Genomic DNA, 25,732 nt, shown 5'->3' on the forward strand with positions numbered 1-25,732 from the left:
TCTGATGTTGGTTATCTTTGGTTGTGTTGACACTTGTTCTGTGTGTGGTGTCTTCCTTGTTTCTCCTCTGTGAACCGAGGTAGTAAATTTGCTTGCACATTTTTCTTCATTGCATTTGTTCCTCGAGAATGGCAGGGTGTGCTGCTGTCGAAATATCGGCGGTGATCGTCGACGTCACCAGGCAGCAAACCCATAAGTTATTTGAACTCTGTACTCCCTTATCTGTGAAAATATTACACTAGCGAAGTCGCCCTTGTGGTGTTGTGGTGTTAAGTGATTAGTGTATGCAGGGACATCAGTACAACGCGCTGCATGTTTCAATTATGTGTCATTTTCTTTGTGACATGCTGATGTTCCCGCAAAGTTTTATTTGACACAACATCATTATGTGACTTTCAGTGTTGTAACAAGCGTGTACATCTCATAATGTTACGAGAGACTTTCTAACATTGAAGTAGTGTACACAGTGGTTATATGAAATCGTAACCGCGAGCAGTGTCCGCTTGGTTTGAGGCGCCATGTCACGGATTGCGTGGCCCCTCTCACTGGAGGTTCGAGTCCTACCTCGGGCGTGTGTGTATGTGTTGTTCTTAGCATAAGTTAAAGTAGTGTGTAAGTTTAGGGAACGATGACCTCAGCAGTTTGGTCCCTAGGAATTCGTACACATTTGAATTTTTTTTTTTGAAATCGTATATCTTTAAGCCACCTTCACTTGGGTTGGTTGTTTTTGAACTTTCAGATCCGATGACGACATCGTAGATCTGTCAGCGTAGATCTGTCATTATAATAAAAATTATGGCTAGCGATCTTGAAAAACTTGATTCTTCAACATTAATTTAACTTTCACAACGTCCCCAACAACAGATACATTAACAAAATTACAAAACCTACTTGTGAGAGAGGAACAATACAGAGGTGTTCACATTCCGCTTTTCACCTGCCCATGTGTGCTTGTTAGCCAGGAAAGCAAACTGCGGCACATTATCAGCGGGACGGGTACATTGCTTAAGTCTAATAAAACCCAAGCTACGCCCAAGCAAGCAAGTTAAAGGGATCTTCCCACGGTGCTACGCTACGTAGCAGTTTATTTGCTTTCACTGTAGTGTTATTGGTAGGTTACAGACATTTTCTTACCCGAATTACAGCTTTTATTGTTCCTTTGTTTTTCCTTCTCTGCGTATTTCGGGTTTATTTATTTATTTCTATATCAACGGTTCTCTCTGCAAATTCACCACGTTTCGACTAGTACGAACGACTATCAGGTCACCTTTAATACATGTTTTCTGTAGTAAGCAGAACCATCTCTGAAAGTAGAGATCCTTTGCACTTCAGAACTCAAGATTTCTGTTATACTGCAACGCCAACTAAAGTACGGTTTTAAAATGGCACTGAGCACTATGGGACTAAACTTCTGAGGTCATCAATCCCCTAGAACTTAGAACTACTTAAACCTAACTAACCTAAGGACATCACACACATCAATGCCCGAGGCAGGATTCGAACCTGCGATCGTAGCGGTTGTGCGGTTCCAGACTGTAGCGCCTGGAACCGCTCGGACACTCCGGCCGGCTACGGTTTTAAAAGTGTATTTTCTGTAATCTTAGTATGTTTCTGCTAAATATGAATCCAGCGGCCAAAATAGCTCATTCTAAATTCCCCAAATGCGTTTCAGCAAACACGAAGTTCGTTTTTCAGATTCTATTAATCTAAAATGTACTTGAAACCTCCTGGCAGATTAATACTGCGTGCCGAACCGAGACTCGAACTCGCGACCTTTGCATTTCGCGGGCAAGCACGACTCACCCGTTCTCGCAGCTCTATTCTGCCAGTACCTCGTCTCCCACCTTCCAAACTTTACAGAAGCTCTCCTGCGAACCTTGCAGAAGTAGCACTCCTGAAAGAAAGGATACTGTGGAGACATGGCTTAGCCGCAGCCTGGGGGATGTTTCCAGAATGAGATTTTCACTGTGCAGCGAAGAAGGTAGGAGACGAAGTACTGGCAGAAGTAAAGCTGTGAGGACAGGGCTTGATTCGTGCTACAGTCGGGCTTTAGCTATCGCAGCGGTCGCACGCTCCTTAAGTTTGCTCCGTGAACGTTCAGTGTTTACGCCAGTGTTTTCGCGTTTCGTGATCGTTTATTGGCGTTTTGCACGTGAATTAAGCGTTATCAATTGAGCATTTGGTCTTCGTTCGTGTCGCCTTTCTACGTAGTGCCGTTGGGATTTCGGCGTTGTCTGGGATTTCTTCGCTGCATAACACCACGGCAAATTCCGTGAGAAAAAGCACCGTGATTTTCACCTTCGACAAGTACACCCGTCGAGTACAGCCCTCTGCACTTGAAATACACGACTGGATTACCGAGGTAATTGGCCTTCATCCTGAATCTATTCATACCATGCAGCCAGACTCTGATAAATACTGCATTTTTGTAAAGTGTAACGATTCCGTGAGTGTAGACCGCTTTCTGGAAAATTTTTGTTATGAATCGGAATTTATACACCGTGATGGTACTAAAAGTACTGTAAAACTCCTGAATTCCGAATCTTTAATTAGGAATGTTAATGTTTTGAATGTTCTCATAGAAGCAGACAACTCGAAAATTAAAGATATCCTTTCAAAGTTTGGGTTGTCAGGCAAATAGTCAACGAAAGGTGGGCTTCGCATTTCAAGCTGCAGTGCTTTAACGGCATTCGCTCCGTGGAGATGGAAGTGAAGGCAAACATGCCCTCCCACATCTTTGTTGACGGGCACAAGACGCATGTTATGTACTCGGGGCAAACCCCTACATGTCATGTATGTAACGGGTCTGGTCACCTCCGTCAGGACAGCCCTCGCCGTGTTTTTGTGCTAACAAATAACCTTACGCAACGCCGGAAATTAACACTCAACGATTTGTTGCCAGCCAGTAACACAACAGAGCCGGCGGCTGATCCTGTTACTACCTCTGAAAATGTTGCACTTAATGTTAATGACTTTCCGTCTTTAAAACTGCATTAACTGCTGAAATTCCGTCCAGTAACCGCGAGATCCCCACTAAAAAGCATCCTCTAGAGGACACTGAAAAAAAATGTTGATGAGGACTCTTCCTGTGAAACACCCGTTGCCAGGAAACCGAAGCCCACTCCTGAAGATCTGTTGGAGATAGGAGATGAAATGCAGGTCGATGTGGCTCCCACTTCCGCAAAAAAATGGTTCAAATGGCTCTGAGCACTATGGGACTTAACATCTATGGTCATCAGTCCGCAAAAACTTAGAACTACTTAAACCTAACTAACCTAAGGACAACACACAACACCCCGCCATCACGAGGCAGAGAAAATCCCTGACCCCACCGGGAATTGAACCCGGGCGTGGGAAGCGAGAACGCTACCGCATGACCACGAGATGAGGGCCCACTTCCGCACAAGGACTTATACCGCCACGAACAGATAGTGACGCAGCTGGTAGTGACCTTACACGGAAATGTGACCCTCAGTCTGAGGTCACAGCTACAATAACCGCATCAAGTGCACAGCCCATAGTGCGAACAGTACGAGGAAGTACCAAGTAAACAACCTGATGACTCCGAAACGAAACGCCGCGCCGAAGGAGGGAATGAACAAGCATCACCGCCTCTCCAGAAAGACAACACAACAGACACCACGCCGGCACCAAATATTGACGACTCGCAAGCCACGGCCGTTGCCCCATACAGCCACCGCCGCCGGCTGCGACCGAAACCGGGTCTTGCTGTCACGCGTCATCAAGCGAAAGCCACACCAGAGAAAAAAGACATCAAGAAAAAGAATATTAAATATGAAGTCATCAGGGCCAACACTGAACAGGAGAAAGAGAAGGGCCACAGTGACTTATAGCAATGCATTGTCAGCATTTCAGGATACTTTTCTTCCCAAGCACTTCGTTTAAAAGCAGTGAAAATTTTTCTAGGAAGTTAGTACATGTAACGGGCACACAGATTTTAAAGATCGTGACTTATAGAGAAGCACGTTGCTGCTATAATCATACCGATCCTCATCCCAAATAGCTTCTTCTGGGATGTCTGTGATGCAAGCTTATACCATTACTACTATTAACATTAATAAACTAGTCACCCTCGAAATTGGCAGCACTAAAAGAATTCTTGTACCACACCTTAAGGATGTATGGGAACTTCAACACCCGACGTCAGTCGGGTTCACGTATATAACCAGCCACTCCCGTAGTAGACTAGGTAGAATTTACGTGTCACCAAATTTGCAAAATTATTTATTAAACGTTGAAACTATTCCCGTGTATTTTAGCGATCACAGTACACTTTTAACTTGCTTTAATTTTTAGTGTACAGCCAACACGTCGATTCAGAGGCCAATGGAATTTAAATATCTCTGTTTCAACTGACAAAGAACTGGAACAGGAAATAAGAGTAGCGTGGACTATGTGCCTGAGCACAGTAGACAAGCACCCAACAGTCATTGACATGCAGTTTAGTGCAGCGAGGCACAGGGAGTTGAGGAATACAATGGAGTTTTATTATAAAGTTTTAAGAGACTTATATCAACAGGCCCATGATGACGTAATTCGTCTGAATGATATCAAAAAAATAAAAGCCAAGTTATTAAGCATTAAACGGCAACAGATGGAAGGACTAAAAATTAAACCGAAAGCCACATCAGTCGTGGCAGATGAAACAGCTTCTCTGTATCACTTGGTGCAGCATGCTAAAAACAGACGTCAAACTTTTATTGATGAAGTCCAGACGCATACTGGTACGAGGCTCACATGCCAGAACGAAATACTGGACGAAGTCCACAGGTACTATGAAACCTTATATGCCCCTACCACAGTGGAAGATGCAGCTCTCGAGGACTTTCTTACTATTTTAGGTCCACAATTGTCGGGAACAGACAACGCTGACATCCTGTCACCTATCACTAAAGATGAAGTGCACGAGGCAGTGCGTGACTCACCTCTCACAAAATCTCCGGGACTTGATGGCCTCCCTGTGGAGTTTTATGCCCGCTACTGGTCTATAATTGGGGACAAGATCACTTCCATGGCAAATGAGGTCCTGAACGGAAAAACGGTCCCTGCCGAGTTTAAGGAAAGTAAAATAGAACTGATTCCTAAGAGTAAAGGCAAAACCAACTTAAACAATTTTCGGCTTCTTTCGCTACTAAATTCCGATTACAAAATAATTTCGCGTATTATCAACAAAAGACACTCTGCCTTTTCCAACGAAATATTGAGTCATCATCAATCTTGTTCTCCGACCAGAACGATATTCAAAAGTCTATCTGCATCCAGAGACGTCATTGCAATTACCTCAGTGACAAGTATAAAATGTGCGTTAATCTTTATAAATTTCAACAAAGCTTTTGACCGCGTTAGTCATAGATACCTCTTTGCGACGCTATAAGAATGGCTTTCCACCCACAGATTGTCAACATGCTAAGAAATATTGCAACAGGTATAAATGCGAAAATAGCAATCAATAGCCAAACTTCTAAACCCATACAGATAAGGCGGGGGTTCCACAGGGCAGTCCCTCATCTATGTTTTTAATTTCCGTATCTTTAGAGCCCTTCCTCCCCACTGTCCACGCAAGATAAACAGGCATGACATTGAATGGTGAGAAAACTGTCATACGAGCTTATGCTGATGACGTGGGCGTTGTAATAAGGAATAAAGAGGAGACAGTTACACTGGAAAGAGAAATCCAAAGGTATTGTCTAGCGTCGGCAGCGACAACAAATGAAAACAAAAGTAAAATATTGGATCTACGGGGCCTAGATCACCTCCAACTGGCATGGGCAAAACAAGACAACAAACATAAAACTTTGGGACTAACCTTAATGGCATGTCAGATGAGGATGGCTGCTTTTAACTGGACGGAAACTAGGAGGAAAGTTCATGGTACTGTAATGGAGAACATCCATCGAACTATGTACCTGGTGCAAAAAGTCGGATTCATCAACTCCTGCGTTTTGTCTAAAGCGTATTTCACTGCGCAGGTATTTCCAATCCCTAAACTAGTAGCGAAAGAGATCGCGTCCACTGTTACCAATTATTTATGGCGAGGAGACATATTCAGGGTAGGTGCGACTACCGTTATACTGGATGTCAGAAACGGGAGCCGCGGTTTGGTGGATATTCGCAATAAAGCGTCTGCTCTGCTCCTCAAACGGTCTTTCCATATACTCAGAGAACTTCCACAACGTATAACCGCAAAGCTCTTTGAGGCTGTGACATCCCATAGCCTGCAAGCACCGATTGATGTGCGAAGGATTAATGCCCGTCTGCAGTATGTGAGGTACTTTTTCCTCGAGGTAAGTTATATTAGTGACGAAATCAGAAGCAACATACATGTATCACAGCGCGCGACATCATACTTGAAAGGAAGTTAAATGAGGGCAGAAACAAAATTGAAATGAAATTCCCAAATTGTGACTGGAAAGCTGTATGGCAGAACATCAACTATGCCGGCCTACCTACAGACGCTATTTCCGCATGGTACAAAACAGTTAATAATGTCATCAGCACCAACGAAGGGGTATATGGGATCGGTTTAAACCAGACACACCTTTGTGGAAAATGCAATCTGGTGGATACACTCATCCACAGATTCACCTGTGGTGCAATGTGCATAACTGGAATTGGATCAGGTAACAAATCGCCTTTCTCACCAGATCCTCTACGGAATATACAACGCCATCGCTCCTCCTGAGACCAGACATGACATCCTTTTCGAAATTAAAAACCAACGCCACTACCTGGTTACTGGGAAAATATGTTAGTTACGTCATCCACAAACTTGGGCCGGACAACTAGACAGAATTCCGCGTTTACATGAAGTGTGAATATGCAAAACCAAAAGAAGCACTACGGCAACATGCTGAAGATCATTTTTGAAAGAATGGGTGTTGGTTAAATATGTGGAACCACTACAACACCTTGAACGAGAACGAAGAGAAGAAAATTAAAAGTCACTTGGTTTCTTATTATTATTTACTATTACCTTACTTCCGGAACTTCTATGTTACACGAATTTTTTTTTCTGTATTACTCGTGTTCGGCTTCCAAAGTATTTGTGTGATTCAAGAAGAATTGTTAAGTTTTTATCAATGTTCAGATTCTACTCAGAGAAGAGGTTTCTTTGTCTTTCTTACATCGGAGAATGGGAGTTTTGTGTTAAGATTTCTGCACACTTAGTGCTATGAGCCAACAGGGAACATGAAAAAAGGGGTGGGAGGGGTTTGGGCCTCGACGCACTGGCAGTGCCGTGAAGAGACCCCACTGCTAGTGCGGCGTGTACCACGCCCTGACCATTATAAAAATAAAAAAAATAAAAAAATAAAAGATGGATAGAGGTAGAGCACTTTCCCGCGAAAGGCACACAGTTTTAATCAGCTAGGAAGTTTCATATCAGCGCACACTCCACTGCAGAGTGAAAATCTCATTTTAAAATGTACTTGTCTGAAAGAAGAAGCTTTTATTTCGTTCTAAACTTTTTTCGCACTACATTGCATACCATCAGAATGTAGTTTTTACTAGCCACAGAGCCATATTTGTTTTGCTGTTTGAATCAATGTTCGCTCTAAATTTACAAATCCTATATACTGCTAAACTGCCTCAAGTCCTTACCAGACATTACCACACACTTGCCAGCCACTTAGTCTTTGTCCTCTTTCAAAAAATTTGTTGAGTAACGAAACTACTAGCCAAATTTAAAAACAGGTCGTAAAATACTCGACGTTCCCGATTGAGTGTTTAGTGACTTTTTACACAGTTGGCATTGCGAGACACCTACCGATTTATTTAAAGCTGCCTCATAAACACACGAACCTTCTTCTATGCTCGACTTGCGCTCTGCTTCGAAACTGGCATATATTTCCCAAATCTTAATTTGTGCTCAATCTTCTTTGAGTTTGGTTTGTTCATTTTGCTGTTCCCGCTTTTAAGATAGCTGAGTTGCAGTGACACTACCTACGCAAACAACTATTTGGCTATTATGCACTCACATTGGATTGATAGCGGAACCTGATGTCACTTGCAGCAGGCTAGATGGGTCCTGTGATGCTTGGCAGGCTTGCAGAAACCCACGTTGGGGTGCTGTAAACACTGTGCTTCGGGTTGCGGCAGGTTAAGCTGCTTCACTGGTTGCGGAGGAGATAAGAGGGCCAGGCAGACTGGAAGGAGAATTTGTACACCTCTGATACGATACACTGACGTGACCCCCCCCCCTCGGGTCAGGGGTCCTGAGGTATTCCTGCCTGTCGTAAGAGGCGACTAAAAGGGGGTAGTTTGCTCCTGCGTCCGGAGACGGACGGTTCCACGACTTATATTTGTGGTCACTTTGGTTTTTCACTTATTTTGGTTTCTTCCTTCCTTTGTTTGGTTCCTCTCCTTGTCCTTCTCCCTTTCACTGTCTTCCTTACTTTTCCCCTTGCCTTCTTCTCCTTGCCTTCTTCTCCTTGCCTTCTCCTCCTTGCCTTCTTCTCCTTGCCTTCTTCTCCTTGCCTTCTTCTCCTTGCCTTCTTGTCCTTGCCTTCTTGTCCTTGCCTTCTTGTCCACCCTCTGGTCTCCGCCTCGGCGTTTGAGACAGTCTGTCCTTTCTCTCCCTTTCTCCCTTCTTTTTTCGTCTTCTCCTTTCCTCCCCGTGCGTGCCGGAAGGCCCACCCACGCGTTCGCACGCATAGCCGGTGACGGGGTAACGCGTAATTCCCCGCCCTGGGTAGACAAGTAAGGCACCCACGTACCCCTTGTAAAGGGCAGGCCCAGGGAGGGCTGATTGCCTGGGCTGACACCTTACGACCATGCCGATTGGTCCCTCCGTCCATTTCTCGGGAGATGTGACCCGAGGTGTAAACATTCGCCTAAAGCGGGAGTTCCCTATTAGAGGGTCCCCACAAGGAAGGAGCGGGCCATCGGAGACGCTGGCAATCATGGGGGATTCATCCGCAATGGATTTCTTTCCTTCTTCTCTCTCGACTTCTGCCCAAAAACGGAAACTTGACCAGCCACCAGTGACAAAAGTGCTACCGCCTGCCCCAAAGATTCTCGATCTGAGGACGGAAAGGATTTTTCAGCTGTCAACCCTTTCGTTATCCAGAAGGGTGTAGATGCCATAGCCGGATCGGTCAAGTCTTGTACCAGGTTGCGTAACGGTACCTTGTTACTAGAAACTGAGAGCGCCTTTCAGGCACAAAAACTGCTTCGGACCACACTCCTGTACAGATTCCCTGTCCGGGTGGAGGCTCACCGCACTTTGAATTCGTCGCGTGGTGTGGTATATACTAGATCATTCGACGGATTGACTGACGAGGAGATTTAGTCTTTCCTCGCTGAGCAGGGCGTGACGGCTGTTCATAGGGTCATGAAAAACGTCAACAATGACCTTGTACCGACCCGGACACATTTCTTGACCTTTGATAGTGTTCAGCTGCTATCGCGCATTAAAGCGGGCTACGAGGTTATTTCTGTTCGCCCCTATGTCCCGACACCTACGCGCTGCTACCAGTGTCAGAGTTTTAATCACACTCGCCAGTCCTGTCCTAATGCGGCTAAATGTGTCACTTGTGGCAGGGATGCCCATGAGGGTGAGTGTCCACCTCCGTCTCCTCGTTGTGTGAACTGTCAGGATGACCATGCAGCATCCTCCCGTGACTGTCCCATCTACAAGGGAAAACGTTGTATACAGGAAATTCGGGTCAAAGAGAAAGTGTCCACCTCGGCTGCTCGAAAGCTATTTGCTAGTAGGAAGCCCACGCTGCTCCCAGTGGGGAAATACAGTACTGTCCTCGTCTCTCCTCGGACTACCAGGGAGGTGGCGACGCAGACATGAGATCTGACCTTCAGCACTACGGTCGTCCGTTAGGCCAGTGCTAAGATCGCCCGGTCACGTCTCCTCTTCCTCCTGTCACCCCTCAGACACAAGCACCTTTATCAGCTTCTGCCAAGACGAAGACCCAGAAATCAGATGCACGGGCCTTCAAGAAGGAACCGTCCCCTGCAGACTTCCTATGTACCTCGAACTCCCAGCCATCGACCAGTACTTCCACTAAACGACCTTCCAAGAAGGCTCATAGGAAGCAAAGTTCTCCTTCTCCGCCAAGGCGCATTTCTTCTCCTGCGCCACCCAGCGGTTGCCGCCCCAGGCCGTCATCCGTTTCGCCTGGCCACGCCGCTGGTAGGCGAACATCTCGCCGTTCACCGGCGGAGGAAGCTCTCCCTCCCGGCCATCTTAACAAGATGGCCAATGAACCTCTTGAACCAATTGGCGATGGCTCTCCGCCTACAGATAGTGGCGGCAGTGCTCGCTCGAAGCCAGGCCCTCAGCGGCCTTCCAGGTGACCACTTCTTGCTTCTCCTTTTTCTTTTTCTTCTCACGATGGCACTTATTCACTGGAATATTCGCAGCATTCGCTCCAACCGAGAGGACTTAAAGTTGCTGCTCCGCTTGCACTGTCCGCTCGTCGTCGCTATCCAGGAAACGAAGCTACACTATACCTCTGAGCGTTTTGACCTACCCCCTATGGAGGGTATTCCAGGTCATGGAGGGGTTATGTTGCTGGTCCGGTATGATATTTACTACAATCCCATCACATTGCACACCGCTCTGCAGTCAGTTGCCGCCCGCATTACTCTCCCCACTTTTACATTTTCCATTTGTACCGTTTACACTCCATCGTCGTCTGCCGTTACCAGGGCAGACATGATGCAAATTATTGCTCAGATACCTGCACCATTTTTGTTAATTGGAGACTTCAGTGCCCACCATCCCCTTTGGGGCTCTCCAGCATCCTACCCGAGGGGCTCCCTGTCAGCAGACCTTTTCAACCACCTCAATCTTGTCTGCCTCAATACTGGCTCCCCTGCTTTTCTTTCGGACAAATCTCACTCCTATTGTCATTTATATCTCTCTATATGTACTACCCAACTTGCACGTCGGTTTGAGTGGTATGTACTTTCTGATACATATTCGTGCGACCACTTCCCGGGTGTTATCCATCTTCTGCATCATACCCCCTCTCTGTGCTCAACTAGTTGGAACATCTCCAAAGCAGACTGGGGCTATTCTCTTACAGGGCGACCTTTCAGGATAGAACCTTCGCAAGCTGTGATAGTCAGGTCGCACACCTCATGGAAGTCATTCTCACTGCTGCTGAATATTCCATTCCTCACACTACTTCTTCTCCACGTCGCGTACCGGTCCCCTGGTGGACCGCAGCATGTAGAGACGCATTACGTGCTCGTCGACGTGCTTTACTCACCTTTAATTGTATCAATTATAAAAGATTACGTGCGCAGTGTCGTCGTGTTATTAAAGAAAGCAAGAAAGCCAGCTGGGCTGCTTTCACAAGCACCTTCAACAGTTTTACTCCTTCTTCTGTTGTCTGGGGTAGCCTGCGTCGGCTATCTGGCACTAAGGTCCACTCACCAGTTTCTGGCTTGACGGTCGCGAATGACGTCCTTGTGGCTCCTCAGGATGTCTCCATTGCCTTATGCCGCTTTTTCGCTGAGGTTTCGAGCTCCGCTCATTACCACCCTGCCTTCCTGCCCCGAAAACAGGCAGAGAAGGCTAGGCCACCTAACTTCCGCTCCCCGAATCGTGAAAGTTACAATGCCCCATTCACCATGCGGGAAATCGAAAATGCACTTGCCCGGTCACGGTCCTCCGCTCCAGGGCCTGATTCTATTCATATTCCGATGCTGAAGAACCTTTCTCCTGCGGGTAAAGGTTTTTTTCTTCGTACTTAGAATCGCATCTGGATTGAGGGTCATGTTCCCACATGCTGGTGCGAGTCTATTGTTGTACCGATTCCTAAGCTGTGGAAGGACAAGCACTTGCCTTCCAGTTATCGACCCATCTCGCTTACCAGCTGTGTCTGTAAGGTAATGGAGCGAATGGTTAACTCTCGTTTGGTTTGGCTGCTCGAATCTCGATGCCTACTTACCAATGTACAATGTGGATTTCACAGGCGCCGCTCTGCTATTGACCATCTGGTTACCCTGTCGACCTTCATTATGAATATCTTCTTGCGGAAGCGCCCGACCGCGTCTGTGTTCTTTGATTTGGAGAAGGCTTACGACACCTGTTGGAGGGCGGGCATTCTCCGCACCATGCATACATGGGACCTCCGCGGTCGCCTCCCTCTTTTTATTCGTGCCTTTTCAATGGATCGACAGTTCAGGGTACGTGTGGGTTCTGTCCTGTCCGACGCCTTTCGCCAGGAGAATGGGGTGCCACAGGGCTCAGTTTTGAGCGTCTCTCTCTTCGCCATAGCGATCAATCCAATAATGGATTGCCTCCCAGCTGATGTATCAGGCTCCCTTTTCGTGGACGATTTTACCATCTATTGCAGCGCACAACGTACATATTTCCTGGAGCGCTGTCTTCAGCGTTCTCTTGACCGTCTTTACTCCTGGAGTGTCGCCAATGGCTTCCGTTTTTCTGCCGAGAAGGTGGTCTGTATTAACTTCTGGCGCTACAAAGAGTTTCTCCCACCGTCCTTACGACTCGGTCCCGTTGCTCTCCCATTCGTGGAGACAACAAAATTTTTAGGTCCTACATTTGACAGGAAACTTAGCTGGTCTCCATATGTGTCATATTTGGCTGCCCGTTGTACCCGTTCTCTAAATGTCCTCCGTGTTCTCAGTGGTATGTCGTGGGGAGCGGATCGAACCGTCCTACTTCGCCTATATCGGTCGATCGTCCGCTCCAAGCTGGATTATGGGAGCTTCGTATACTCCTCTGCACGGCCGTCCATCTTACGCCACCTCAACTCCATACAACATTGGGGTTTACGTCTTGCGATCGGAGCGTTTTATACTAGTCCCGTCGAGAGTCTTCATGCTGAAGCCGGTGAATTGCCACTCACCTACCGGCGCGATATACTGCTTTGTCGTTATGCCTGTCGGCTACTGTCAATGCCCGACCACCCGTCTTATCCTTCCTTTTTGGACGACTCTCTCGACCGTCAATACGGGTTGTACGTCTCTGCCCTGCTGCCCCTGGAGTTCGCTTTCGTCGCCTCCTTCAGCAGCTTGATTTTTCACTCCCTGAAACCTTTAGAGTGGGCGAGAGCCAAACGCCACCTTGGCTCCAGGTTCAGGTTCGCGCTCACCTTGACCTCAGCTCGCTCCCAAAGGAGGTTACCCCCGGTTCGGTATACCACTCCAGTTTTGTCGAACTTCGTTCGAAATTCATTAATATGACCTTCATTTATACAGATGGCTCTAAGACCAATGACGGTGTCGGGTGTTCTTTTATTGTCGGGGCACACATTTTCAAATACCGGCTCCATGGACATTGTTCGGTCTTCACAGCTGAGCTATTTTCCCTCTACCAGGCTGTTCTTTATATTTGCCGCCACCGACATTCTGCTTATGTCGTCTGCTCTGATTCCCTGAGCGCCATCCAGAGCCTCAGTGATCCATATCTGGTTCACCCTTTCGTGCACCGGATCCAACGCTCTCTTCAACAGCTGGTGGACGACGGTTCTCCGGTTAGCTTTATGTGTGTCCCGGGTCATGTCGGTATCCCTGGGAACGAAGCTGCAGATGCCGCGGCCAAGGCTGCGGTCCTCCAGCCTCGGACAGCTTCTTGTTGTGTCCCTTCATCAGATTGTAGCAGGGTCATTTGTCAGCGCATTCTGTCGCTGTGGCATGCCGATTGGGCTTCACTTACGGACAACAAGCTTCGGGCCTTGAAACCTCTTCCCGTGGCTTGGACGTCCTCTTCACGCTCCTCTCGGCGGGAGGGGGTCGTTTTGGCTCGGGTACGACTTGGACACTGGCGGTTCAGCCATCGCCATCTGCTGACAGCTGCACCGGCGCCGTTCTACGCATGTAGGCAATTGTTGACGGTCCGTCACATTTTAACGTCATGTCCGAATTTTAATACCCTGCGTGTTGATCTTGGCCTGCCATGTAATCTGGATGCCATTTTAGCGGATGACCCAGGAGCAGCTGCTCGCATTCTTCGTTTTATCAACATGACAAACCTGCCTAAGGTCATTTGATTATGCTGTTTTTTTAATCCTCTGTCTATGTCTTTTACAGTATTGTCCATTTTAGCTGCTATTTTAACCTTGTGCCTCGCGGTGCATTCCTAACTTAGTCTGGGCGCTAATGACCATTGTATTTGTGCGCCCTAAAAACACACAAAAAAACTGACATGACAAAAGTCATGGGTTAGTGATATGCACGTGTACGAACGGCGCTAATATCGCGTACACAGGGTATAAAAAGGCAGTGCATTGGCGGAGCTGTTATGTGTACTCAGGTGATTCACGTGAAAACGTGTCCGCCGTGCTTTCGGCCGCACGACGGGAATTTACAGAGTTTCAGCGTGGAATGGTAGTTGGAGCTACACGCATTGGACATTCCATTTCGGAAATCGTTAGGAAACTCAGTGTTTCGAGATCCACGGTTTCAAGCGTGTGCCGAGAACACCAATTTTCAGGAATTAGGTCTCACCACGGACAACACAGTGGCCAGTGGCCTTCACTTAGCGACCGAGTGCAGCGTCGTTTGCGTAGAGTTGTCAGTGAAAACAGACAAGCAACAGCACATGAAATACCTTCAGAAATCAGAGTGGGACGTACCACGAACATATCCGTTAGGACAGTGCGGCGAAATCTGGGGTTAATGGGCTGTGGCAGCAGACGACGGACACGAGTACCTCTGCTAACAGGACGACGTCGCCGGCAGAGTCTCTCTTGGGCTCGTGACCATATCGGTTAGATCTTAGACGACTGGAAAACTGTGGCCTTGTCACATAAGTCACAGTTTCAGTTGGTAAGAGCTGATGGTAGGGTGTGGCTCAGACGTAATGAAGCCAAGGATCCAAGTTGTCGACAAAGCACTGCGGATACTGGTGGTGGCTCCGTAATGGTGCGGGCTGCGTTTACATGGCATGGACTAGGTCCTCTGGTCCAACTAAACCGATCATTGACTGGAAATGTTCATGTTCGACTACGTGGAATCATTCGCAGCCATGTCCCCAAATAACGATATAATTTGTATGGATGACAGCGCAGGGCCACAATACTTCGCGACTTGGGCATAATCTAGAGGTTAGTTCGTGCACGAATTCCTGCAACTGCAACACGCACTTACGAACGACTATAGAGGCAGCATGGCTCAGTATTTCTGCAGGGGACGTTCAACGTCTTGTGGAGTTTATGCCGCTTCGAGTTGCTGCACTATATCAGGCAATAGGACAACCGACACGATATTAGGAGATATCCCATGACTCGTATTACGTCAGTGTATACTGCGTCACAACTAAAAAATTAGAATGTACATAGAAAAATCGAAATAATAATCCACTGTAAAATCTTGTAGCCATACAAGAAGAAAGAAGGACTCCAAATGGACCAAATGCATCTTCAGCACGCTTGACTCCAAAAATACAAAGTGACGCCTGCTTGCGCAGGTGCTACTGGAGACCGACGAGATGGCGGTAGTGGTGTCGACGGCCTCCAGCCTGGCCGTCTTCCTCAGTGGGATCGCTCTCTACTGCATCATCGGCCACACCATCATCGACCAGGTGAGTGTGTTGGTTTGCTGTTATTTGTTTGTTTCTTTTCTCGCACTTCGTAATCAGGGGCACAGAGAGAGAGGCAGGCGGGTAGACATGTCTTGTCGCGAAAATGCATTCTACGTTTCTGAAGGAGCGTTTACACCAAACGAGACTTACCTAGCGAAACAACTGCGCGAGAGTGTTTCGCTAGGCAGCAGGCGCCCCGTACATTTACGTCTACATCTATAATCAGCAACCCACCTTTCCTGTTTCACTCGCGATTAGAGTCTACGAAGAGTGATTGTCTGCAGCTAGAGTTGTAAGCCTGCTGCAGGCTGCTGTAGACATAAGTAATCGTAAACTACGATAGTTCTCCAAGTAGCCGCGGTCAATAAGACAAAAATGGTTCAAATGGCTCTGAGCACTATGGGACTTAACATCTGAGGTCATTAGTCCCCTCGAACTTAGAACTAATTAAACCTAATTAACCTAAGGACACAACACACATCCACGCCCGAGGCAGGATTCGAACCTGGGACCGTAGCTGTCACGCAGTTCCAGACTGAAGCGCCTAGAACCGCACGGCCACCCCGACCGGCTCAATAAGACAGTAACCGCGTTATCGGTACGTTAGGTGTGTTGCATACCTATCAGGCATTACTTCGTTTCGATCTCTTTGTTTGCGAATCCGATCAGTATCTTACTACACTGAAGATTAAAAAAAATACTGATACACTTGCTTGAACAGTCCCCTGCTGCCATGCAGGGTCCATAGATTCATGAGTTTGTCTCCGTACCCGTACACATGCATCCGCTCTATACAATTTGAAACGAGACTCGTCCGACCAGGCAAAATGTTTCCAGTCATCAACAATCCTATATCGGCGTTGACGGTCCCAGGTAAGGCGTAAAGCTTCGTGCCGTGCAGTCAGGGAGGGTACACGAGTGAGCCTTTGGTTCAGAAAGCTCATATCGATGATGTTACGTTGAATGGTTCGCACGCTGACGATGTTGATGGCCCAGCATTGAAATCTGCAGCAATTTTCGGTCAGGTTACACCTTTCTGTCACGTTGATCGATTATACACTCCCGGAAATTGAAATAAGAACACCGTGAATTCATTGTCCCAGGAAGGGGAAACTTTATTGACTCATTCCTGGGGTCAAATACATCACATGATCACACTGACAGAACCACAGGCACATAGACACAGGCAACAGAGCATTCACAATGTCGGCACTAGTACAGTGTATATCCACCTTTCACAGCAATGCAGGCTGCTATTATCCCATGCAGACGATCGTAGAGATGCTGGATGTAGTCCTGTGGAACGGCTTGCCATGCCATTTCCACCTGGCGCCTCAGTTGGACCAGCGTTCGTGCTGGACGTGCAGACCGCGTGAGACGACCCTTCAGCCAGTCCCAAACATGCTCAATGGGGGACGGGTCCGGAGATCTTGCTGGCCAGGGTAGTTGACTTACACCTTCTAGAGCACGTTGGGTGGCACGGGATACATGCGGACGTGCATTGTCCTGTTGGAACAGCAAGTTCCCTAGCCGGTCTAGGAATGGTAGAACGATGGGTTCGATGACGGTTTGGATGTACCGTGCACTATTCAGTGTCCCCTCGACGATCACCAGAGGTGTACGGCCAGTGTAGGAGATCGCTCCCCACACCATGATGCCAGGTGTTGGCCCTGTGTGCCTCGGTCGTATGCAGTCCTGATTGTGGCGCTCACCTGCACGGCGCCAAACACGCATACGACCATCATTGGCACCAAGGCAGAAGCGACTCTCATCGCTGAAGACGACACATCTCCATTCGTCGCTCCATTCACGCCTGTCGCGACACCACTGGAGGCGGGCTGCAGGATGTTGGGGCGTGAGCGGAAGACGGCCTAACGGTGTGCGGGACCGTAGCCCAGCTTCATGGAGACGGTTGCGAATAGTCCTCGCCGATACCCGAGGAGCAACAGTGTCCCTAATTTGCTGGGAAGTGGCGGTGCGGTCCCCTACGGCACTGCGTAGGATCCTACGGTCTTGGCGTGCATCCGTGCGTCGCTGCGGTCCGGTCCCAGGTCGACGGGGACGTGCACCTTCCGCCGACCACTGGCGACAACATCGATGTACTGTGGAGACCTCACGCCCCACGTGTTGAGCAATTCGGCGGTACATCCACCCGGCCTCCCGCATGCCCACTATACGCCCTCGCTCAAAGTCCGTCAACTGCACATACGGTTCACGTCCACGCTGTCGCGGCATGCTACCAGTGTTAAAGACTGCGATGGAGCTCCGTATGCCACGGCAAACTGGCTGACACTGACGGCGGCGGTGCACAAATGCTGCGCAGCTAGCGCCTTTCGACGGCCAACACCGCGGTTCCTGGTGTGTCCGCTGTGCCGTGCGTGTGATCATTGCTTGTACAGCCCTCTCGCAGTGTCCGGAGCAAGTATGGTGGGTCTGACACACCGTTGACAATGTGTTCTTTTTTCCATTTCCAGGAGTGTATTCAGTCGTCGTTGGTCCCGTTCTTGCAGGAGTTTTTTCCGGCCGCAGCGATGTCGGACATTTGATGTTTTACCGGATTCCTGATATTGACGTACCGTCAATATCTTATGTCTACAGCACTCGTGAAATGGCCGTAAGAGAAAATCCCCACTTCATCGCTACCTGAGAGATTCTCTGTCCAATCGGCCGTGCGCTAACTATAACACCACGTTCAAACTCATTTAAAATCTCGATAACCTGCCATTGTAGCAGCAGCAACGGATCTAACAACTGCGCCAGGCACTTGTCTTATAGAGGCGTTGCCGACCGCAGCGCCGTCTTCTGCCTGTTTACATATCTCTGTATCTGAATACGCGTGCCTATACCAGTGTCTTTGGCGTTTACTAGTTTGAATTAAAAATGATAACAAAGCAGACAGAAGCTGCGATGGTATGTACTCCGTGGTCACACACGCACACACACACACACACACACACACACACACACACACACACAACACCAAAAACGTAACTACGAACTATAAACAGTAAGAGTCTAACTGGAAACGCTGTTATAGCACTGCTGGCATCAGCCAAGTATTGCAGCTTCAGAATAATGCAAGCAGCTATTCTAAGCAAATCAGACTTTGATTTTTCCGCGATGAATCAGAAGTCATCCATTTCAGAGCTGCAATACACATTGTTCCAGGAGAGGAGAGGAAGAGCGAACATCTATTCATTACAGTAGTTTGCTAAGCCTAATAATTAATGTAATATTACAGTGCAGATATTGTGAAATTTGTCCTGTAAGTTTCTTCATTTGTGTGGGCTGTAAGTGGCTAGTAGAAAGATTACTTATATTTTCATTATGAGAAAAAGAAAGTTATGCGAAAGAAACTGACATGAACATGTTTATTTAAAAAAGAAAAAAAATTACTTCAAAATATCGACATTGTAAACATTGTCTGATATTTTTATGTGTGTACCATAGAAACAAAATTTCAGGTGGTTGTATCTGTATTCGAAGCAAAACAGCACCCAGAAATCATTTCTATAAAGGACTGCACAAGACACGTCTCTAAATTTTTATTCTTTAGTACTTTCCAGAACCTTAACATTTTTGAATGTCTATACAATTTCTCTCCAGCTATCAAAGCCATTACAATTAAACGTTGTGCACGCGGTTAAGATATGATGCAAAACCCCATACAACACTTATTCCTGAAGTTTTATTTTAAATTAATCTCCACTCCTGGAAATGGAAAAAAGAACACATTGACACCGGTGTGTCAGACCCACCATACTTGCTCCGGACACTGCGAGAGGGCTGTACAAGCAATGATCACACGCACAGCACAGCAGACACACCAGGAACCGCGGTGTTGGCCGTTGAATGGCGCTAGCTGCGCAGCATTTGTGCACCGCCGCCGTCTGTGTCAGCCAGTTTGCCGTGGCATACGGAGCTCCGTCACAGTCTTTAACACTGGTAGCATGCCGCGACAGCGTGGACGTGAACCGTATATGCAGTTGACGGACTTTGAGCGAGTCGCCAAGTGTCTCTTGTGTGTAACGAGCGGGTCGAGTTGACGGAAGAGCTCCCCGCGTGTTGGTTGTATACAGAATCGCCCCACGAGTAGTTGCTGTTCATTTCGCCTTGGTGGGACGTTAACAAGCTTCTTTAAATCCTCAGTTGCAATATTGGAGTTTAAAAGGAGACACCTAACATGAAGGAGCGGTCACTACCTGTCAACGTTGCAGAGAAGTCGTGAACTCCGGTGACAAAGCGTGTTATCGCGTGACCGTCGCGTGTTGGGTACGCTGGCGACGCGTGCGCGGTCAATTGTGTGGATCCTTTCCATCGGAGTCGGGTACTGCCTGTTCGAGCATAATTGCACGTTAAGTTCGTGGACGGTTTAATCATTAAGTAATAATTTTGTGTAACCAGCGTCTATTCTGCCTTGTGGCCTGCGGCGACCGGGTTTCCTGTCCCTGGCATCGGTGTAATTGAAGACAGTGATCTTTCCTCCTCCTCTCGTTACTGTCCGATGGGAGGTGTAGTTTTAGCAGTTTAATTGTTTCGCTATTCTGTCGTGGGTTATGAGCAAATTCATGCTTCTTGTCGGTTGATCATGTGGTCGCTTATTCAGGACTTTGTGGTGGAATGTTTCCTTGCACGAGGTTAGCTCTAATTGTGTCAGTAAGTTAAGCCATCTTATAACAAGTTTTCGCTGGCTAAAAGCCGGTGCAGTGACCAGCCTGAGAATGGCAATTGTGTTTACGGGCGTATTTAAATTGGTCAGTATTCTGTCTAGTCTGAGCATCCCTGAGTGGGTGATTTCTGGCCGCCTTACACGGGTCCGTCATGTCTGTTATGTTCTAATGATATTCCAGGACACTTTTGATTAAATTTTTTTAAAATTACTTTTATTGCCATTAATCGTGTGTTTGCTGAGACCTATTTAATTTTTTTTTTTTTTTTTAGTGGCGGTGTTGGTAGCTTCACTACCTCACCGTACTTTATTAACAAAGTTCTGTATTTACTTTAGTAGCCTGTTTACTAATGTTCTTTAAATTTTTTCAAACTGTTGTATTGCTATAAATTACTTGATTGCCGTTAGCGGCGTGTTTTAAAGGTAGTTTATTGCCGTAATGCTGGTTTCTGTAAGATACAAATAAAAATTTGTGAAAATCTCAACTCGGCAGTAAACTACTAGAAATTTGGCCCCGTTTCCCAACTTGTGGTGTGGCTTGTAGTAACCGTAATCACTGCGTGTGTCTGATTTGGTTCGTCAGTGCACGCGGCCAGCAGTGACTTGCTGTGTGTGCTGTGTGTGCAGAGCGAGCAGCTGCCAGAGGCGGTGTACAGCAGCGGATGGACCGGCGCGGACGCCTCCTTCCGGAGGACTATCTCCATCTTGATGGTGCGCGCCTCGCAGCCCCTCAGCATCACCGTGGGCAAGATGCGCGTGCTGTCCAAGCCCACGTTCGTGCAGGTCTGAGGCGCACACCACTTCTAGCATTACTCTTCTTTCGGCCGCCGTACGCTGCCTTCTCCGATTACACTAACGGTCGTCACACGAGGCATGTCCAAAAGTTAAAGAGTGTTCAATAGTTTACAATTCAAAAAGCATTATGCAGGGTGCGCCGCGTAAAACGCGAAACATGTACGTTTCAAATACGACTGAAATTACTAAACTTCCGGTAGTTTGAAACACAATTGTTAAAATAGGAATTGTATGTGAACGTGTTTTTTTCTGTGATATGTTACAATACAGCATCACCGGTCTATTGCGGTCTCTGTTGATGAGGCAGTCAATTTATCCACAGGGCAGTGACTGCGTCACTGCAATTCACTTTGTAGGTGTGGCGGTGGGACTTGTAGTCCCGTACCACCCTCTGACGGTGACAGTACCACATGAGTCAGGCAGAAAAATTTAGCCTAACGTGGGTAGATATGATTGAAAAGTATTGGACGTAGAATGGGGGCTAGTCCTGCCAAACGATGCGTCCGTGGTGGGCGTGCCGGACCTATCGTTAGCCATGGTCGGAATCCGATTCCTGTAGGATGGTTAGGGGAACCGGATGTCGATGCCAGGGGCGAGGAAGTGTGGTCCCAACGTGGCGTAACCCATGGACAGTGTCCCGCAAGGCATCCACTTTCTCATAGAGCCGCCGCGCGTTGTTGCGTATGGTCGTCTTTAGGGGGACGATAGCCGCTTCCTCGTGGAGAGTGACAGTTCTCGTGAGTGGCGGGGCGTGCAGGCTCCACCTGAGCACCTCGTTCTACAGGCGCTGCAATGTCCGCATCCTGGTGACACTAATCGTGGCCCGTGCAGCAGATCGATACGTCAGGTAAATGCGGAGCTTGGTATGCAGGTTAAGTTCCCTACTGCGAAAGAGCGGGTACAAAGCCCTGGTTAGCTTTTGCCCCTTGTTGGTGACATGCTCCGTATGGCAGTGGAAGAGCAACTTGGACCCCGAGATAGGTGGTTGTCGGGGACCAGGACACCTGCACACCTGCAATCGAGATATTGCGGCGGAGGACCTGGCGCCGTTTCGTGAAGTAAACTGCCGTAGTTTTGGCGGCATTGACAGCTATTTTGTTTGTCCGGCACAAGGTGATGGTGGCGGTGGCGTCCACCTGTTGTTGGAGGCGGGCGACGACGGCGTCTGTAATGCGGCCAGTGCTGTGTAGTACTGTGTCGTCAGCGTATTGTGCAAGGTGGCACTCGGGGATGACCGGCATGTCATTGACATAGATATTAAAAAGGATGGGGGATAGCACTGATCCTTGCGGAGTGCCTGTGAACGTGTATTTTATCTCTCTCACTTCACTCTGTACTGAACTTTTCTGACTGCGAGAATGTGAAATTAATTTAGCTGCTAAATGTAAAGTGGTAAACTGTCAATAACTTTAAATCAAACCAAAACTGCATGAATTTACGTAACATAAAAACTGAATCTGATGCAACATTATTGTTTTGAAATTGGCCCTAGTAATAAAACAAAATTCGATCAATTTTAAAATAATGGTCTCTGTAGTTAATGAATACTATTCCTGAAATTATAAAATTTCTAACCTTGATCTGTGCTATGTTAACGCTGTTTCCAGTGCTCTCTGTTAGTACTTTAAATTGCATAGTTAGCAAACAGCTATTATACAAGACTGTTGCTTAGCATGCATTTTAATTAAATCGAATATGACTGAGACAATAACTTCAGTAAAATAGCTAATCAGAAATGACATGCATCTGGGAAGTGGTATTGGTTTGCGGTAAGTAACAATATGTCACCAACTTTAAAACTTCTATTTTGACTCTTTGAAAATTAGTAACGCTCACAATTAAGACTCAATAAACTGATTATACATTAACAATTAGCTTTACAAAATCAATGGATGTGAGTGCTATGCATTGTCTCAATCATCCCTTATGAATACGCTTGTTGCATTAGTAACAAAAAAACTTTCTTTACCTTAATTATTTTCAGCTTCTGTTCAGATTCATTTTACAGTTAGCAAACATCATAATATCATTCAAATAAAATTGTTGCTGCCTGTAGCGAATAAGTATATATCCAGCACATATCAGATACAATACGTCTTTACACTTGAGGGTCCTCCACACATCTCTCAATATAAAGTTAGTCTAACACATTACCCATAACATCTTGAATCAGCGATCGCTGTTGAGCACACAAACTATACCACATTTTGACCATCTATGGATCAATATAATATTTTCTTACAAAACTTGAATTAATTTACCTTTCAGTCCTGTACCACAAATATTGCGAAAATTGAAAGTGCTATTGATGTGTGGTTTTCACAGGTTGGATCAGTAGTCAGGGGCTCGTATTGTTAGCCAATCAACAAATTGTAATAATAATTAGAATCTGTATTTTTTGTGCAAACATACACTTTTTACGGGGAACAATGGCTATTGACACTGCCGGGCCTATGACCTGATGATCCATTATCCCACACCACACGTTTACACTCCTTGGACGCTGACGTCCCACCTGACGAAGCCAACGAGAACTCTCAACAGACCCGTAGTACATGTTTCGGCGGTTTAGCTGGACATGATTGGTAAATTTGGCTTCATCACTCGACATGATACCGCGCAGAAGATCACATAGTAATTGTCATGCAGCTCTTGATGAAGAGCGATGAGATAGGGATGGAACCTATGTCGATGGATAATTCGTAGAACACTTTCCTGACTGAAACTTCCTGGAAGATTAAAACTGTGTGCCGGACCGAGACTCGAACTCGGAATCTGTGCCTTTCGCGGGCAAATGCTCTACCAAATGAGCTACCCAAGCACGACTCACGCCCCGTCCTCACAGCTTTACTTCCGTCAGTATCTCGTCTCGTAACTTCCAAACTTTACAGAAGCTCTCCTGCGAACCTTGCAGAACTAACAGTCCTGAAGGAAAGGATACTGCGGAGACGTGGCTCAGCCACAGCCTGGGGGATGTTTCCAGCATGAGATTTTCACTCTGCAGCGGAGTGTACGCTGATATGAAACTTCCTGGAAGATTAAATTTCATTCTGGAAACTTTCCTGCCTCATGCCACTTCCTTGTGCGATTGCGTGACAACTAACATGTCGATAAAATGCAACTGTTGTCACTTGTCTTCTTCTGTTACGTTGCCTAGATGTTACCGTACCACTTTCACGTAGCTAGTTGAAGGCCTCCCTCCATGAACCATGGACCTTGCCGTTGGTGGGGAGGCTTGCGTGCCTCAGCGATACAGGTAGCCGTACCGTAGGTGCAACCACAACGGAGGGGTATCTATTGAGAGGCCAGACAAACGTGTGGTTCCTGAAGAGGGGCAGCATCCTTTTCAGTAGTTGCAGGGGCAACAGTCTGGATGATTGACTGATCTGGCCTTGTAACAATTACCAAAACGGCCTTGCTGTGCTGGTACTGCGAACGGCTGAAAGCAAGGGGAAACTACGGCCGTAATCTTTCCCGAGGGCATGCAGCTTTACTGTATGATTAAATGATGATGGCGTCCTCTTGGGTAAAATACTTTGGAGGCAAAATAGTCCCCCATTCGGACCTCCGGGTGGGGACTACTCAAGAGGATGTCGTTATCAGGAGAAAGAAAACTGGCGTTCTACGGATCGGAGCGTGGAATGTCAGATCCCTTAATCGGGCAGGTAGGTTAGAAAATTGAAAAAGGGAAATGGATAGGTTAAAGTTAGATATAGTGGGAATTAGTGAAGTTCGGTGGCAGGAGGAACAAGACTTCTGGTCAGGTGACTACAGGGTTATAAACACAAAATCAAATAGGGGTAATGCAGGAGCAGCTTTAATAATGAATAGGAAAATAGGAATGCGGGTAAGCTACTACAAACAGCATAGTGAACGCATTATTGTGGCCAAGATAGATACGAAGCCCATGCCTACTACAGTAGTACAAGTTTATATGCCAACTAGCTCTGCAGATGATGAAGAAATTGAAGAAATGTATGATCAAATAAAAGAAATTATTCAGATAGTAAAGGGAGATGAAAATTTAATAGTCATGGGTGACTGGAATTCGGTTGTAGGGAAATGAAGAGAAGGAAACGTAGTAGGTGAATATGGACTGGGGCAAAGAAATGAAAGAGGAAGCCGCCTGGTAGAATTTTGCACAGAGCACAACTTAATCATAGGTAACACTTGGTTCAAGAATCATAAAAGAAGGCTGTATACATGGAAGAACCCTGGAGATACTAAAAGGTATCAGATAGATTATATAATGGTAAGACAGATATTTAGGAACCAGGTTTTAAATTGTAAGACATTTCCAGGGGTAGATGTGGACTCTGACCACAATCTATTGGTTATGACCTGTAGATTAAAACTGAAGAAACTGCAAAAAGTTGGGAATTTAAGGAGATGGGACCTGGATAAACTGAAAGAACCAGAGGTTGTACAGAGTTTCGGGGAGAGCATAAGGGAGCAATTGACAGGAATGGGGGAAAGAAATACAGTAGAAGAAGAATGGGTAGCTTTGGGGGATGAAGTAGTGAAGGCAGCAGAGGATCAAGTAGGTAAAAAGGCGAGGGCTGCTAGAAATCCTTGGGTAACAGAAGAAATATTGAATTTAATTGATGAAAGGAGAAAATATAAAAATGCAGTAAATGAAGCAGGCAAAAAGGAATACAGACGCCTCAAAAATGAGATCGACAGGAAGTGCAAAATGGCTAAGCAGGGATGGCTAGAGGACAAATGTAAGGATGTAG

At 46.8% G+C, this 25,732-nt stretch overlaps 1 protein-coding gene across 1 annotated transcript in view; it reads left to right on the forward strand.

Moving 5' to 3' along the window:
• LOC126273238 (putative odorant receptor 71a) overlaps positions 1 to 25,732 on the forward strand; it is a 95,148-nt gene that overhangs the window by 61,888 nt on the left and 7,528 nt on the right. The window contains exons 4-5 of the mRNA XM_049976782.1: positions 15,419 to 15,532; positions 20,829 to 20,984. Of these exons, the coding sequence (XP_049832739.1) occupies positions 15,419 to 15,532; positions 20,829 to 20,984 (270 nt within the window). The remainder of the gene's footprint in view (positions 1 to 15,418; positions 15,533 to 20,828; positions 20,985 to 25,732) is intronic.

Source organism: Schistocerca gregaria, chromosome 5 (genome assembly GCF_023897955.1).
Source record: "Schistocerca gregaria isolate iqSchGreg1 chromosome 5, iqSchGreg1.2, whole genome shotgun sequence".
Taxonomy (NCBI): Eukaryota; Metazoa; Arthropoda; class Insecta; order Orthoptera; family Acrididae; genus Schistocerca; species Schistocerca gregaria.